An 18460-nucleotide genomic window follows, 5' to 3' on the forward strand; every position below is an offset into this window, starting at 1 on the left:
GGGGAAGAAGACGTAAGAAGATGCTGGATGACCTTGGGGACAGAAGAGGATACTGTCATTTGAAGGAGAAAGCTCTAGATCGCATTAAGTGGAGGAATTGTTTTGGAAGAGACTGTGGACCTGTCGTCTTGACAGATTAAGATGATGATGATGAAGATCAGTGCTATCTTATGTCTCTGAGACCTGGCCACTGTCAAGATCGGATGAAAGACAGTTAAGTATATTTGAAAGGAGGATCTTGAGATATATCTTTGGACCAGTGGAAGAAAATGGAATATGGAGGAAGAGGTATAACCATGAGCTATACATATTATTTAATGAACCAGACATTATTGGGTTTATAAAGGTGAAAAGGCTTGAATGGGCTGGACACACAATACGTGCCAGCGAGAATAGAACCATCAAGAAAATGCTTAACACCAAACCAGAAGGAAATAGGAGGGTGGGAAGACCAAGGTTAAGATGGGAAGAATGTGTGTGGCAGGACATAAGAATTCTGGGTGTAAAGAACTGGAGGAATGTAGCATCGAATGGAGAAGAATGGCTAGCAATCCTGAGGAAGGCCAGGGCTCACAAAGGGCTGTCGTGCCAGTGATGATGATGATGATGATGATGATGATATACTAGACGATGGATAAAGTCCAAAATAAGTCTTATAGATCTGTACTCTCAATGTAATTTGACAAGACGATGTTTTATTAGTGAATGAAAGCTTATTTTTATTTAGATAACTTCATTATTTCAACTTACTGATATGTACGTTCATACATGTTACATAGGAAAAAAGAAAGAAAATGAACGAGAACAAAAAACTGCGTGTTACAGCGTATTGACTGTCATTTATGTGACCATTACATCTGATGCAATCAACTACAGCTTATTTCGTTCGTGTTACCGAAAAGAGACAAAAGTTATTAGGCTGTGTATTGCTCAGTACTGCTGCGTATTGACGTTATTTTCAGCGCACCTGTTCGTCCCACGCTGCTCTCATTTTGAAGAGGAAGTTTCCTGTGTGTTTTTTAGAAAAAATTGTAACAATTAATCATATTCATAAAAGTAATTCCTTCTATCTGATTCACCGCTTTCTAAAATATACCTATCTAACTACGGCTTGGCGCTACAGCCCTGGGTGAGCCTTGGCCTCCTCTACAACCAGTCTACACAACCAATGCGTGCTGCCATAGGAATGTACCCACGCATGATGACCCGAGGCTGGCTGTTAGGTTTCTGAACAATTTTTTTTTACAGGATGAGGTTGTTAGCCTCATGTCCAAACTCAAACCTGGAGGACCAGGGTATCTCTGGACTCTGCCCTTTGACCTTTCCGGCATGGATGAACCTACTTGTAGTTAATCTACCGCCGGCATAGCTCTCCAGGTGACAGAGTCACGCAAGCCCCACCACCACGACAAGGTGGAGACACCTTTGGGGTGCTTTCTAATATATAATGGTCCTGAAAAAGTGATCTGCCCAGTATGACCCCAGTTTATTGCTAAAAGCACCACCCTACTGTGTTTTGTTATTATTTTAGTAATGAATTTGCTTCCAGCTTACTCACCTATCAATCGCATTTCTTTCCAAATCTTAATAAGTTATTAACTAGGCTCTTAATTAAAATATTTCGTTAAAATAATTATTACACATATTAAAACTTATCATTTTGAGACATTTAAACAATTTCTTGTCACTCATGGAGCTAAGCCCTTCTTGAGAAGCCGCCAATTCTGCAGCTACTCAAGAACTCCCCAGCATTTTATGGAACCCGAAGGTTCATTACCGTGTTCACAAGAGCCCTCCAGCTGGTCCTATCCTGAGCCAGATCAATCCAATGCATGCCATCATGCCCTCTCCCTCTAAGATCCAGTTTAATATCGTCCACCCACCCACCATTTCTTGTATTTTGAATTATCTGCCGAAAGTAACAGGTTACAGCTGGCAGTGGGAGGTTAGGCTTAAACTGAAACGTGACATTGATAACACAGGTTGCTTGTAGTCTCACCTCTTTTATGTCGGAGTTTCAAGGTGACTCTGCGGAATCTTCTCACCACTCGGGATGCAAATGATGACATTCCGCGATGTGAAGGTGATGACGATGATTTCCGAGACTTTGAAGTTACCATGCCGATGTCGAGGCGTGTAGGTCCGCTCCTCTCACAGATCAATCAATGTAAACCGCCGTACGACAGAAGTGTCTTGACACACCTCCCAGTGTGGGCGGAACCAACAGGTTGAATTTATGCCATACACTTCGTCTCTGATTAATTCAGTGTTAAAACATAACTGTCATTAAAACAAAACAAAAATAAGACAAATGTTCTGTGACGGCGTTTGTTGACACTTCATATGATGTGTAACGTTGGTTCGCAACGTATCTTGTGGCTGGACGCAGATCAATCATAAAACTGTATAATATAGCGCAAGGTACCAAGTTCGGCTTCTCACATGCTTTTAACAGACCTCGTAGTGGCGTCTTTCCCCTCCCTCCCCCAGACGCCTATCAGACACACCCATATTGTTCGCGCACACTCCCTGGTGCCATGTGGCGCCCTCTTAAAGTCATCAGCTGTTGGCTCCACCACGCACTTCAAGACGTGCGTATTACTTACTTACTCACTCATGGAGCTAAGCCCTTCTGGAGGAGCCGCCAATTGTGCACCTACTCAAGAATTTCCCAGCATTTTATGGAACCCGAAGGTTCATTACTGTGTTCGCAAGAGCCATCCACTGGTCCCTATCCTGAGCCAGATCAATCCAATCCATCCCATCCCATCCTGTCTCTCTTAGATCCATTTTAATATTGTCCACACACCTATGCCTTGGTTTTCTCAGTGGTCTCTTTCCCACCAATATCCTATACGCATTCCTCTTCTCCACCGTTCGTGCTACATGCCCTGCCCATCTCATCCTCCTTGACTTCATCACTCTAATTGGAGAAGAGTACAAGTTATGAAGCTCCTCATTATGCAGTTTTCTCCAACCTCCTGTCACTTTATCTCTCTTCGGTCCAAATATTCTCCTCAACACCCTATTCTCAAACACCCTAAGTCTATGTTCCTCCCTTAATGTCAGAGACCAAGTTTCTCACCCATACAGAACCACAGGCAAAATTATACTTTTGTACGTGTATATTATAATTTTTATGTTTTTGGACAGCAGACGAGAAGACAAAAGGTTCTGGACTGAATGTTAGCAAGCATTACCTGAGTTCAATCGCCTCTTAATTTCCTCTTGAATCAGGTTTTGATATCTTATCGTTGTCCCCAAATATCTGAACTGTGCCACATTTCCAAAACTTCTGCTTCCTATCGTTATGTCATGATTTTGCCCTGAATTTTGGTGACGTTAAATTGAAATCCTCTAAGGGCTGAATATCATAAATAGTACATACATGTTCAGTCCGTACCTCACAGGAAACATTACGTCTCCGCTGCAAAGCCCAACCGGTTAATGCTGTTTAGGGAAACAAACGCTGTTTATTGTGAGAACCATATGGAACACACCGATACACTTTGTGGGCAGAATGCAGAAGTTTGCTATATATTAATCACAGGGCTTTAAGGGGTTGAAAGGAAGTACCCCTATGTCCACATAAAAAAAAAATACAATTGGTAGGTCTCTGTGCGAGTTTGCTTGGTTCATAACTCCTGTTCAGTTTCCTGTACATTACTGAGAGAGCGATCAAATGGACATTGACATGGACAGGTACATAGAATACTTTGGAACGATGAGAACTGTGTACAAAATGTTTGCTTGGAAAACCTGTACAGAAAGAGATTACATGAGAAACTTAGGCACATATGGGAGGACGGTATCAAAACAGATTTTAAAGAACGGGCATGCATGGAAGAGATGAGAAACACACACAACATTTTAATTGAAAAACCTTAAAGGAAGAAGCAACTTGAGCATTGCTGGGGATATAATATTAAAATGTATAAAAAATTCTGTGTGAGGATGTTAATTCGATTCATCTGGCTCAGGATATGGCATGGTTCCGGGCTGCTCTGAACAACTGTGTTCCATAAAAAGGGGGAAACCTCTTGACTATCTAAACAACTATCAGCATTCGTGGAGTTGTCAGTTGCACAGATGATAATGACGTGATTCTGAATTAGAAAGCGGAACTGATATCGATGAGAATGATCATAAAGGTAAGGTAAAGTTGTCCCTATGCTTAACTGATTAAGCGCTGCGCCATGAAGGAGTATGGGGGAGTGGATGTATAGATCCACATTCTTTTTTATCTCGGCACTAGCTGCAGGTGAGTGGTCAGCTTCACGCCCCTGCCGCTTTACCCCCGAGAAAGAGCTCCCGGTACCGATTGGATAAGAGGCTGGGTGTGCCCTAGAGCCGATCTGGACGATATGGAGAAGGAAAAATTCTGACCCTACTGAAACTCGAACTCCGACCCCTCGGTCGTCCAGCCCATAGGCAGTCGCTATACCGACTGCGCTATCCCGGCTCACCAGAATGATCATACCCTACTTTATATATTATCTCTGCATTTTTCTCGGGAGAAACTGAGGAAAAGCAAGAAGTACATCGATAAGGATTAGTTAATCCTGGAACGCTCCGAATTGAAGCAGAATCACAGAATTCAGCGTCAGTGACAGGACTCGCCGGGATGACTCCGCAGGTCCGGACAGGGAAGTTACTGCTAGTTCAGGCACTGTGCTACAATCTGGAAGGTCGCGGGTTCGATTCCCGATGAGGTCATTGGATTCTTCAATTTACCTAATCCTTCCAGCCTGAATATGGACCTGGGGTCGACTCGGCCTCTAACAGAAATGGGTATCAGGAATCTTCTTGAAGGGATAAAGGGCGGCCGGCGCATAAGGCTGACAATTTTACCGCCATCTGTGAGCCGATTGTCTATATAATGTGGGAGCCTCGACGTCTCACAACCCTATGGGCCTTCACTGCATGTTACAGGGATACCTTCACCTTTTATCGTTTACTATTGGAATATTTGCTGCATGGAACTGAGAAGCTTCAGTTTTCGTGCCGAGATCGGCACTGTGTGCGATGTAGAAGTTGGTCAGGAATATAATTTTGTACTACCCACTACACCAGATGTTTGTGTTTTTGGAACTGCAAGTTGCTGTAAATAAACTTCATGGTATGTGTGCGCTTGTAAGCCATAAAAGTCAACTTTAATTCTGGAAAATCAATAAATTGATGCAACCATCCTCTCCCATACTGCGGAGCTGGAGATTGGAGACCAAAAATATCTTCACGTGTTATTAAGGTTAGATCAACACAAAATGGTGGTGGGCCAGTATTGCTAAGCCCAAGTTACTGGTGCAGCACCGAGATAGCCCTACGTACGGAAATTTTGTGAGAGGGGAGGGAGGCAGGTTCTTTGTTTTTTGTAATTATATTCATATATTGTTCATGTATCGACGCTTTCAGTAGCGAAGATTATATAGCGTTGAATGATGGCGTAATTAGTAAATGGACTGGAAAGGAAATTGCCGTGGCCTATTTTGAGATAACATCCCAGTATTTGCCCCCAAACACTGAAGAAAACCACGAAAAATCGCAGGATAGCCCTTCTCCGAAATTTGAACCATGGATTTCATGAAAACTACGGAGTGGTTACCATTCGATCGCGATATTTTGTATATTATTATTATTATTATTATTATTATTATTATTATTATTATTATTATTATTATTATTATTATTATTTGTCTTTGGGTTGTCGAGTAAGCACGAAAAAGAAAAAAATATCATATTTGTTGTTATCATCACCATCATCAAGACCCGGAATAGCTCAGTCAGTATAGCGACGGGCTAGAATCTGGACGGCCGACGTTTGATTCCTGGCAGGGGCAAGATGCTTAACTGCTACACGATGTATAGACCGCCTCTGGGGCCCACCCAGTCTCCAATGCAATGGGTACCGGGGCCCCTTTCTCCACGGGTAAAGCGACCGGGTCCTGAAGGTGACCACTCACCTCCATATAGTGTCCAGGTCAAGAATGGTGGAGCCATACCTCAATCACCCGTACATCGTTATGAAGTGGTGCTTAATTAATTGAGCACAGGGGAAAATTTACCTTTTTTATCATCATCGTCATTGTCATCGTCATCGTCGGAAACCGAGCTGGCTCAGTTGGCATAGTTATAGGCTACGGGTCGGATGCCATGGACCCTGGCTGTGGTTCGAGTCTTGGCAAGGGTAATAGGCTTTTCCCGTTTCCATAGCCCCCAGACCGCCTTGGAGTCCAACCAACCTCTTATCCAGTAGGCATCAGTGGCAAAGCGGCCCGAGTCTAAGGCTAATCTCCATCTAGTGTTATACCTCCAGTCCTCAGGTTTTTTTAACGCTAGTTGGGTGTGACTAAGTCCCTTGTACTGCGGCCACTTCTGGCCTATTGTACCAGCCCCAGAAGATAGGTGAGGGTGATTGTGGAGCAATTGGTGGAATGAAGATTGGCAGGGGAAACTGAAGTACTAAGAGAAAACTTGGCCCAGCGCCACTGTGTCCACCACAAATCCCACTTGACCAGACCCGGGCTCGAAACCGGGCCGCCGCGGTGGGAAACCAGCGACTAACCGCTTGAGCTATGGCGCGGTCCCGTCCTCAGGGTTGGTGCCTAATTAATCACAGGGACTACTTTTCATTTTTATTATCATCTGCCGGCGTTCAGTTTCAGATAAAGACAAGATTTTCCTCTTCGTCATGAAGTGGATCCCAGCTCCGGGACCCATCGAGGCATTCTAGCCGGTGGGTACTGGGGCTCAAGTACTCGGAAGATGATGTGATTTATCTAGTGTACGAGTTGGGAGATATAATTACATTTCTAAGATGAAACCAGAGGCTGCGCTATAGCTCAAGAGGTTAGTCGCTGGCTTCCCACCGCGGCGGCGCGGGTCCCAGCACGGTTCTGGTCATGTGGAATTTGTGGTGGACAAAGTGGCCCGGGGCAGGTTTTCTCCGAGTACTTCGGTTTCTCCTGCCAATCTTCATTCAACCAGTTGCTTCACAATCACCATCATCTATAAACTGGGGCTGGTATAATAGGCCAGAAGTGGCCACAGTACCAAGTGGACTTAGTCCCACCCCACTAAGGGAAAAAAAGATGAAACCAGAATGTATCTTTTACATAATTATACAAAACTACAGTTTTGCCTGTGGCTTTATATGGGCGTAAAACCTGGTCTCTGACATTAAGGGAGGAACATAGACTGATGGTGTTTGAGAACAGGGTGCTGAGGAGAATATTTGGCCCGAAGTAAGATGAAGTGGCAGGAGGTTGGAAAAAACTGCATAATGAGGAGCTTCATAACTTGTACTCTTCTCCAAGTATAATTAGAGTGATCAAGTCAAGAAAGAGGAGATGGGTAGGGCATGTAGCACACATGGGAAGAAGCGGAAGGCATATAGCATTTTGGTGGGAAAGGCAGAAGGAAAGAGACTACTAGGAAGACCTAGACGTAGGCGGGAAATCTTACGGAGATAATGGACTGGATTGATGTGGCTCAGGATAGGGACCAGAGGAGGGCTCTTATGAACACGGCAATGAACCTTTTGGTTCCATAAAATGCTGGGAAGTTCTTCAGTAACTGCACAACTGGCGGCTTCTCAAGAAGGGTTCAGTTCCATGAAATTAGTTTGTTAATCAATTATACTCGATTACAAAGTTTTGGTATAAGATCGGTCACATCCGGTAACCACACGTTTGACGAATCCACCTCTAATTTCGGTTAAGCTACCACTTTCCTTGTCTGAGTTTATTCGCGGTTTCTGTCAGTTTCCGCAGGCGAATTCTGAGACACTAGCTTCACACAGACTAAGTAAGCTCCTTCTAAACCCTTATCTGTTCATCCCTTGTCACTCCACCTCCTCCATACGCCCTTCATGATGTGGTGGCTGGGCGTAGAGGCAAGTTTACGTGTATCGTTATCACTGAGTATTCGTATTTCATCTCGAGGATTACCGCCATGTCATAGAGAAGAGGTTTCCGTACGCAAATGACCCGGTGAGCTATGCTGGCGGGAACCTAAGCTCCTGGTAGAACCAACCGTGTCAGGTCAAACGGTAGAGACCACATGAAGTGTAGTCACTGACCCTCAAAGTTGGCGGTTGTGCATGGGACTAACATCACCCTGGAAACACTTCCTGTTACGAAATCATGGAGGAGGCCAAGACCCACACAAGGTTGTGGGGCCAGTAAAATAGAAGGTATTCATATTAATTTCGCAGCAAAGGGGCTCGTAATCTCAGATGTGCCTTATATCCAACTGCAGAGAACCGACAAACGGTTGTCAGTAAGACTGTCATACCAAGCTAAAAGACAGTACATTTACACGTTCAAACAGTTTATTTGGATCTGTGAGTAGACTTGTGTTTTGATGTAATATTCATTTGTTCATTGAGGTGCAGTTAAAATCCCAGCGGGCTTTTGAGTAATTATTGTCCATCTGTTAAGTCTGTGACAAAAAGATAGACATTCCATCATTGATTGTGTGATGTGAATACATGAGCGTACACTACTGTTTCTTTTTTCCTTCTTCTTTTGTTACTTTTAACACTTCATTTCCTCATTTACACTACTTGATTTGCAAACAATTTTAAAGTGTTTTCATGAAGATAACGTGCAAACAAACGAATCTACCAGCCACTCACCCAGTCAACTGTTTAAATGACTATGGACTGTGCGTAATCCGTAAATTATTTAAATGTAATAATACGTGCTCCATTTTATTATTATTATTCTTTCTAGATATCTATACAGTAGCAACTTAGATTTGTTAATCAAATTACTACTACTACTACTACTACTACTACTACTACTACTACTACTACTACTACTACTACTACTGTGTTTCCTTATATGCATTAATTTGTTTTCCTCCAATGCTTACCTTTAATTATTCTTTGACTTTATGTCGTGTTTGTCCAGCATGTAACTACTTTTATTTACACTGTGCTGTCTTTCATTGGCCTTGTGACTGTTGGCTCAGCACATAAATAATAAAGAATTGAATTAGTATTATTGCTTCTCATTTTTACATAAAATGGAAAAATATTATAACAGTACGGGCTTTGTCAAGTGCTTGTACCTTTAACTATTACAGCTATCACAAGACATTCATAAAATGTCTTATGGTACAGCATGTATACAAAATTACTGATTCTTTATTGATTATGATGCATATTTTCTGTTTTAAGTTTTCTAGTTCGTATTTTAGAATTCGTGGCGCTAATCGAGAAGATCGCGTCGAATATGAACACCTTTCAGTCGTCACATTTCTTCGATTTCTTCAGTCAATTCTGTATTTGTATTTCTTATTATTATTATTGCCACCACCACCACCACCATCATCATCATCATCATCATCATCATAGAACCGGGATACCTGAGTCGGTATAGCGAGGGGCTACCAAAAGGGAAAGAGTTTTCTGTTCTCCATAGCGTTCATACCGGGTCTGGAACCCACCCAGCCTCATAGCGGAGGTTCGTTTCCCGGGGGTATAGTGGGCACGGCGTGAAGCTGACCACTCATTTCTACCTAGTGTCGTGGTCAAGATACCTCTGCTTCCCAATACGTCTTCGTGGCGTGATGCTTAATTAAACACAAGGACATCTTTACCAGTTACTTTAACAGTTACCATGCATTTTTGTATTCTACGATGTTATCAGTAGCTCAGACTATATCGCGCCGCATGTTAGGATCATTGATGAATAATAAATTGGAAAGGATTTGCAAGGAAGAGGTCGTGGTCGGATTATGATTCAATTTATTTCTTTATTTACGTACTTGCTCAACAGCTCAGCTGCCAGTTAGAAAAAAGCAAAAGAAAAAGGAGATGAAGAAACACGTAGACGAACAAAAGATAAAACGGGTAATTCAATTCAATTATTATTTACTGACGTGCATAATTAACAGTCCAAATGCGAATTACAAAGTAAGAACGAGCAAAGGCAAAACAATACACACAACCAAATTCTATAATAATAACAATAATAATAATAATAAAGTAAGTAAAGTAAAGGTATCCCTGTAACAGGCCGTGGAGGCCTATACGGTTATGAGACGTCGAGGCTCCCACATTTTCTAGACAATCGGCTCATAGATGGCGGTAAGGTTGTCAGCCCTACGCGCCGGCCGCCCTTTACNCAAAGTTATCACGACTACACAGAGATACACAAAAAATAATTAAAGAACAAAATACAAAATACGACAGTCTGTATAGGGGCAATCAATAATAATTCCAAGAAAATTTAAAGTTAGCGTTGGTAGGCGAGAAAAATAAAATAAATAAATTTCCAGTGGTTATGCCATTATGTGGCACGTGCGTACGCACATGCGTTAGTAATAATCAATTAATTCTTACTTGTTTGTGTGCTAACACAACATCCAAATAATAATAATAATAATAATAATAATGTTTGAGCATGAGAGACACGATTTGGCATTAGGGTGCTACAGCCAAAGAAAATGAGATGGGCTACATTTTCCATGGATTGAATGAAAATAGTGCGGGTACAAAATGTGTATGCAGAGAACTCTAAAAAGCAAGCATCTACCATATTTATTCCGAGTCATCATTCACAGTTTTATCCGACAGTGTGTAATTCAACTATAAGTAACACTGGTAATTGATGCAGCATAATAAAGTAACTGTGTGAGCAACAGCAATTTGCGGTCATGGAAGTAGAAAGTTCCAAGTCCTGTATATTTTCACTTCAATTTAAGTGTGTTTGACTTTGTTTATTTAGAAGCTATGAAGAAAAGAAAGGAAACAGGAGAAAGTGCAGTTGACATGAGTTCCAGGCTGCGTGTATTTCCCTTTCCCACCATGAGCTAAACCACTCAACACCAATAAAGCAGAACCTCCTTCCGTCAGAAGTGGCAGATTATTTTTAAAGAACAGCCAGAGACTGAACGGAAGCAGTCTAATGCTAGAGGTTTATATTAAACGACGACTTGGGAATTTCCTGTTTAATTTTCTTTAGGAATCAAAGAGTATTATGAAATTTATGAAGAGTACTTACTGTTTCCCTCGAAAGTTTGTTTATTATCAATGTGAGTTCAAAATTCTTACTAAAATGCAATCTAGTTCCGCCACCAAACGTCTTAAAGAAATTTCTTATATCATTTTGGTGTGTCAGTAGAATGGAATTAGGGCCTACTTCACTCTCTTTGCCTGTTGATTGGTTCACTTTCCGCACTGTGTCAGCCATAGAGGTTATTTAACGCCGAATCAGATGGTCTTTGGTCTTTATCGTCGTTATGTAAGGTGTACTGGTAAAAAGAAGTTGATGGCGAGGTTTGGGGCAAGGAAAGGTAGCGATCGTAGCGAAGTTATGAATGAAGAAGAAATTGGTTGGAGTCTTTTTATAATTGAAATTTTAAAGAGGAAGTTCAGCGTTGTTTTCAGTATCAAATATGATTTATCTGGATTTGGCATGTTGCAGAAATATGCTGATATAATGTTTTGAACGAAAGGGTAAAATAATTGTTTCCATATACCTTACAGCACGTGTTCGACACGCCTACTTAAATAGAAACAAATGTATACAATATCTAGTTTCTTGAAGAAAGATACCTGCAGTAGGTACATTGTTATGTAGATGTTTATGATTTTTTCTTTGTGGGGATGAATGGTATCGAAAAGTTGTGGCTTTTAAAATATAGAATACGGTTTGTGTCCAACTCAAGAAAGGAGCCTGACCTGCCTTGCAGCTGCCGAGCGAAACAAAACCCAAAAGGTAAGAAGGGGTGAACAGAAACTGTCCTTGGTAGAGTACTAAGTAGTCAGGTACTTTAAGAATACGTTTCAGGTGAAAATGCCCATAATATTATGATAAACGTAATTTGAAGCCAGACTTTAGTTGTTACAAGTATTGTATAGTAAACTGGGTGAAAATTGTAGGCAGGTGCGGTATTTGAAGTGGTGGTTCTTATTGTTTTAATACTTCCTACCTTGATTTATTTGTAATGAAGGAATCCCAAGAATACCACAGAACCTTATAATTGAGATAATTTAACCTGGGGTGATCTAGTCAGACGAGGGGAGACTGATGTTCTCGGAGTGAGTGATAGTTGTATAAAAAAGGGTGTAGTCACCATAGGCTAGGAAAGTTGAAATTTGTGTGGTGATATTTTGAGTAAGACACCAGTCATTATCTGTCCTATACCTCAAAATTTGCAGTTTATGTTGAATAGCACTGTGCCCCCCTTGCCAAAAAAAGACCCTGTAAGTAATGGATGCAAAAGTGGCAGAAGCCATAGGTTGAAGGGTCAGTTCCCTAGCCGTTTGAAAGAATAAGAGGCACCCTCGTTCTGGTGGTTGTTAGTAATTGTAATATTCTAGTAGTTACTCATGTAATGAATTACATTTCTGAATCACTTTTATGATGTTACAGAATTAATTGATTATGTATTGTTTTGTAATTGTTTATTGCAGTTGATGTTGATAGTAAGTTTTATTATAATACTGGCGGAGCAGCCGTATTGAGGTTAAATTGCTGAGTCAATTGTCCAGCTTTTTGTAATAAATTTCAGCATATAATGCTTCCTACTTTCCAATGAACGACTGGTCAAGTAGTATGGAATAGATTTAGGTACAGTGAGGCTATTATGTTGTGCCACTCTGCTGATAATGGACAAATAAAGTTGTTGTTTAGGACTGAATTAGAAATTTCATTATTTTTGGATATGAATTATTGAGTTTGGACAACATATCACATCGGGGAAGTTTGGTCCCCATTTATTCAGAAACTTACATTCATATGCCAGTGACAAGTAATTTATTATTTCATTGAGTTTACATACTTTTTGTTTTATTTTTCTGCATTTTAATAATTTTTATTGCTGGTGTGGTGGGACTAAGTCCCTTGCACTGCGGCCACTTCTGGCCTATTGTACCAGCCCCAGATGATATGTGAGGGTGATTGTGGAGAAATTGGTGGAATGAAGATTGGCAGGGGGAACAGAAGTACTCGGAGAAAACCTACCCCAGCGCCACTTTGTCCACCACAAATCCCACTTGACGAGACCTGGGATCGAACTTGGGCCGCTGTGGTGGGAAGCCAGCGACTAACTGCTTGAGCTATGGTGCAGCCCATTTTAATAATTAGTGTTACCAGTTCTTAGAGATAGCCTTCCATAAGAAACAGATTTCCTTGACTGAATTTCGAAAGTATATCATATAAAACTAAGTTTAGATTCATGAAAGACTGATCTCTAGTAAAAAGTCTCTTTTTGGAGCAAGGCAGAGTTACTCTTAAAAATAACTTGTGTTATGAAGACACTGAGGTCTAGTCTTATGGACCAGGCATCACTGCTGGTTCAGATTTGTGAAATGGATAGAGCTGGTTACAAATGAGGTAGGAGAACCCATTTCTATGGATCTGTTAGTTATAGAAAGGGCCAGGGGCAAAAAGGGGGATTATTTAAGGAATCTCCCCTTGGATAAGAAGAAGAGGGGAGTCTTCCCAAATATGTCTAGTGGTTGTAGGTATTAAATGACACCAACCACCACACTGGGATTGTTGCTGTTATTCTCTTCTTAATTGAAGCTGGTAATGCTCACTGGAGTCATGAACAAGTGTCTCATTATGGTACTGACAATAGTAATGTAAAGTTCCATATGGGCATTAGACTAAATAGTTTTAATAAATGCTGTCAGAACATTAAGAGGATTTGCAGTACAGCTAAGGGATTATCTATTAAAGGAGTAGACACAGCAGTCTCTTTACATCATATGCCTTACTGAGAACCATATCAATGTGCCTGAATTACTGCAGTTTCTTTTAGATGCGTATAGTTTAGGATCCAGTTATTGTACACAGATTTCTGGAAAAGGGACTGCAAGTTGACTCAACATGCATCCCCTCACCAAACACCAACTCAAAAACATTAACACCACAAGACAACACAACTGACACAGCTTAATTATCCGTATAATGGTATAGGATCCACACCTACACTCTTATCTCCGAAATTCATCCCAGGAAGTTTTCAAGAATATCCCACATTTGTCCAATATTTTGCTTTTGACAGTTATCTATATATCATATCCATTGATGCCTTTTATGAATCGCATGATTAGGAAACACACCTGTAAAACTTTCTCTCCATATTTAAAATATGAAGGACTAGTGATGAATCTAAACTGCCAAGATGTGGAAGCTCTTAATTATTTTATAATATAACCTGTACTTGACCGAAATCTGTACTTTTATATATATTTAATGAATACGATGGGAATGTAACCATTCATTCTTAAATTTGATGAACAGCGTTCAACATTGATTAACATTAAACACATTCATCTTCTTTTTCTGCCATATTATACTGTTTCTTGTACAAAAATACTGGACCATATTTGTGAGACCTCTGTAATTAGATCAGATAACACATTATTTATCGATATTATATGGAAGTGTAAGGATGGTTGTTTATTTATGTTTCATCTAACATCACTTATTAATGTTATATTTTAGCGTCCTGTTGCACTGATTTAAGTCCATGATTTATTTTATCCGTCTTCTAGTGCACACATTCATCTATCCCCTCTTCTCACTCGCACTACATGTTTCGGCACAAAAGTGCCATCTTCAGGTGCTGATCCAATCCACGACAAACTAGTTCATTGCATGCCTTGTCTATACATACTAAAATAACTAAAATATATATTTATCATATATACTGATAAATGTTAAGTGTTAAAATATTAAAATTGTACAGCTTATTAGCTTATTAGCTGATGTTATACAGAATGTTTCACTTTCAGAAAAAGAACAGCTAGTTAGATCTCACAATGTGGTGCCATAGTTGATTTGCTGGAAACTTTTCAGAAGTGTCAGATTTCAGATTTAAGTTCTAACTAGAGCTGTAACAGTTATTCAGAACAAAGAAGAGAATAATGGCACAACTTCCCAATGGAGTGTTCTACATTATTCAGTTTGCTTTGTAAAAATGCTGAAATCAGTGGTCTAGTGCAGTGTTTCTCAACCGCCAGGCCATGGCATCAGTTATACTGGGCCCTCGTCTAATAAAAAAAAGAATTTACCTGGCTCCCTTGTGACATGTATTTAGGGTTATCCCTTAAAATGCAGCGCCCTTGCCTGAATACAGAAAGTCCATAACATCCCTGAAACTGGGATTACAGTGATGTCAAAGAACATCATGACCTATAAAATTCTGAAAATCCAAAGGGTGGTCACAGCTTTATTTGGACTGCATCCATTCCCATCATACACAAGAAGTTTTAGCTTCATAGAATACAGGTATCACTATTTCTGTTTCTTTTCTCATTGCAATGCAAAAGTCTTCTAATGACAGGTTCTCTTTATATATAAGGTTTTGGTGGTGTCAGTGAAGAATTCAATGTTTGAAGCTTCTCACTGGCAGATGGAGTGAAGAGCACTCAAAGGGCTCATACCTCCTGCATGACAACTTCATGGACGCTGATCACAGGTATGTCTGTTAGATCAGGAGCCAATGCGAAAATTAAAAGTTAGAGACTCACATTAATGTGTATAATGATGTCATATTGCATATCTATTAACTGTTAAAGTTTCATGAGTTGTCTGGTGCCTAATATACATTTTTGTGAACTCTAGTGAGTCATAATTGATAGTTGTGTAAGGTTTTATACAGTTGTTAGTCTTTTTTTGTTTGGAATGATGTGGCAGTGGTGGAGAAACTGCTGTTTCAGGTACCAAAGGATTTAAGATAGTGAGTATCACCCATGAATTTCCAGTCCCTAATTCTGCACATCTTTCATGAGACATTCCATACTCCAGGTATGTATCACTTCCAATGCCTCAGTGTTATGGCTGTTTGTTTTTTCCATCTGCTGCAATATTGCAGCTGGGAAATTGATTTGATGGATATTGTGTGAGGTATATTTGGTATATACACAGTTTTGGAATATGATTTTTTCAGATGACAGTAACTATTCAGAGATTTATTTTACCACAGTGTGAAATTCTGTGACTATAAATAGTATATTTCCGCTGGCTTATTTATTTATTTATTTATTGGAGGTGTTGATTGATTTATAGAACATTTCTTAAGGCCTGCTTGAGGACTCGGACACAACTGAGCTAATACTATAAGTCCATTTGCATCAGCCAGAGCTGCTATTTCCTCTGATAGCCTACACAAACATTTATGTTTAAATTATCACCATAATTAAAACTTAAATAATTTTTGGAAGACAAGGGAGACATCTGTGAAGAAATTGCTGTCCAAGTGATAAAACATCCAAGAAGTTCTCCCCATGCACATGATCTGCAAGAAGCCCATTGATTTGAGACAGAATAAGGAATGACCAGAAAATTTTTCTTAAACACTGCATACAAATGTGGAGCACCCTAGTTGTAGAGGTGTTTATTGAGACAGTGTTGAGTGGGAATTCAAAACCGAAGGGATACCTTGAAGTTGCAGATTCCCTGGGCACTGTGGTACCTTGAAAGTTACTTATTGGGTGTGCTTTGAAGACCACATGTTGGTCTCGCCACGTCTGAATCAGTTCAAGAGAAACAGTGTTTAAACAAGAGTTTCTAGACACAAAGTTTACAAATGTGGTGGCCCTCATTCATTTTTCTAATATTATGCCAAAAGTTATATCTATGATTATACTAAATATTTAATTATAAGTTAACAATAAATAATAATGACTAACTTGGCAGGGCAAAGACCTCAACCCACTGGGCAAAACCTGGCATTTAGCAAGTTTCTGCTGAGTTCCAGATAACTGTTTGTAACTCCAGCAGATGGCAAGGAATTCCTGAACTCTCTTGATGGTCACACTTGGAAATGCTTAAATGATATATACATCCATATCAGTGATTACAGCGGAAAAATCCATTTGATTATGGTATTGAAATGTGTGGAGTGTGTAACACCATGAAAAATATATTGGCCTGGTGTCTGGAACACCCATGTAAATACCTCTCAGTAAATGTGTTAACATCCCTCTGTTATTCTCTTGTCTGTGTGCAGGTGTCTCAAATGGTCTCTTCTCTTAAGATAGTCTGGCTAAAGTGTTGTGTTTTTACTCCTCATGCATGCTGCATGCTCAGTCAATTTCATCCTCATTAAAGTATTCTAATATTTGGTAAAGAATAGAAATTATGAAACACTTCCTTGTGCAGTTTTCTCCATTATCCTGTAACATCCTTCCTCTTAGGTCAAAATATTCTCAGTTCTCCTGTTCTCAAACACTCTTAGTCTGTGTTATTCACATGGGGTGAGAGACCAAGGTTCAGAGCCATACAAAATGTCATGTAAAATTGTAGTTTTGTATATACATTGCATATACATATATTCATTTTTACATTGCTGGCTAGGATATGGTAACCCAGAAGAGTCTGTACTATGTGACAGCAGGCTTTCCACACATTTAATATCCTCTTTAGTTTCTTCTTGAATGCAGTTTTGTTTTCTTACTGTATTTCTCTGTAATTGTTGTAGTAGTTAATCGTATTTGGTTTGTATTCACTGTGGTAGGATGTCCTTATTGTTGTGTTTTGTTTGAACGTGTTGTCACTTAGTGTAATGTGTGTTACTTGTCTGTTGTGTCCTATTGTGTACTACTGCCACCGGGCTAAAACCCAATTGCAGTATAATAATAAATAATAATAATAATAATAATTCCGAAATATTTTGACTTTCCCATACTTTCAAAGGATTTATTAGCTACATTATCATTGTACTGTATTATAATTTTCCTGTGCATTCTGATGAAATGACTTCTTCATGTATTTACTTGTGTCTAACATAATGTCTGTTCTTCATGTTATTTATGTTTTCACTCAGTAAATTATCATCATCAACATGTATCAGAGCTGATGTGTCCTAATCATTTCCAGCCCCCTCCCCCCCTGATTTTCTTGTATTTTCCTGATAATGTATCCTACAGAAACGCTGAAAACCAGTAGCACTAAGGCATCATAATGTTTGGAACCATTCTGTATTAGAAATGCATGAGACAGATATTTGCCTATAAGGACCATAAAGTTTCATTTAAATACATTTAATTAGTCTAAGTAACAGGTATACCAAATTCAGCATGACTGCTGACCATACTTCTTTGTTTAATGAATCACTCTTTCTTGAAGTCCAAGGAGTTAATGTAATGTCCATTTGGACTCCCGTTCTTTCTTCTATATCTGATGAATGCAACATATCAGATGTTATTCTGTTACTGATACATAACTTTTACTGACACTGCCCAGTAATGTTATATTTTAGGGTCCTGTTACACTGAATCATGTCCATGGTTTATGCTGACCGTCTTACAGTGTATACACTTTTTCACCTTATTCTTCACTTCCACACTACATGTTTCAGTACTAATGTGCCATCCTCAGGTGTCTTTATGCACGTTAAACTATTGTANCACACAGATCCAGCAGTACAATGCATGCAGTAACAGAAGCAAAACACAACACAGAACACGATACACAAATATATGTAGGAAGAATGC

At 39.8% G+C, this 18460-nt stretch overlaps 1 protein-coding gene and 1 long non-coding RNA gene across 4 annotated transcripts in view; one reads left to right on the plus strand and one right to left on the minus strand.

Moving 5' to 3' along the window:
• LOC111869276 (Kv channel-interacting protein 1) overlaps nucleotides 1–18460 on the minus strand; it is an 89472-nt gene that overhangs the window by 44842 nt on the left and 26170 nt on the right. The window contains exon 2 of one of the 2 annotated variants that reach the window (XM_033753372.1): nucleotides 2000–2280. The exons of the other annotated variant lie outside the window; for it this stretch is intronic. Coding sequence (XP_033609263.1) covers nucleotides 2000–2120 — 121 coding nt within the window. The 5' untranslated portion in view covers nucleotides 2121–2280. The remainder of the gene's footprint in view (nucleotides 1–1999; nucleotides 2281–18460) is intronic. 2 annotated transcript variants of the gene reach the window in all.
• On the plus strand, nucleotides 11269–17484 carry LOC117282698. Of its 2 annotated transcripts, XR_004513536.1 has the most exons (4): nucleotides 11269–11726; nucleotides 15325–15441; nucleotides 15683–15770; nucleotides 16032–17484. It is a non-coding gene; the product is annotated as an uncharacterized LOC117282698 (long non-coding RNA). The 2 variants fall into 2 exon arrangements; XR_004513535.1 differs by having other exon boundaries at nucleotides 15683–17484.

This window comes from Cryptotermes secundus, unplaced genomic scaffold (genome assembly GCF_002891405.2).
Source record: "Cryptotermes secundus unplaced genomic scaffold, Csec_1.0 scaffold124, whole genome shotgun sequence".
Classification (NCBI taxonomy): domain Eukaryota; kingdom Metazoa; phylum Arthropoda; class Insecta; order Blattodea; family Kalotermitidae; genus Cryptotermes; species Cryptotermes secundus.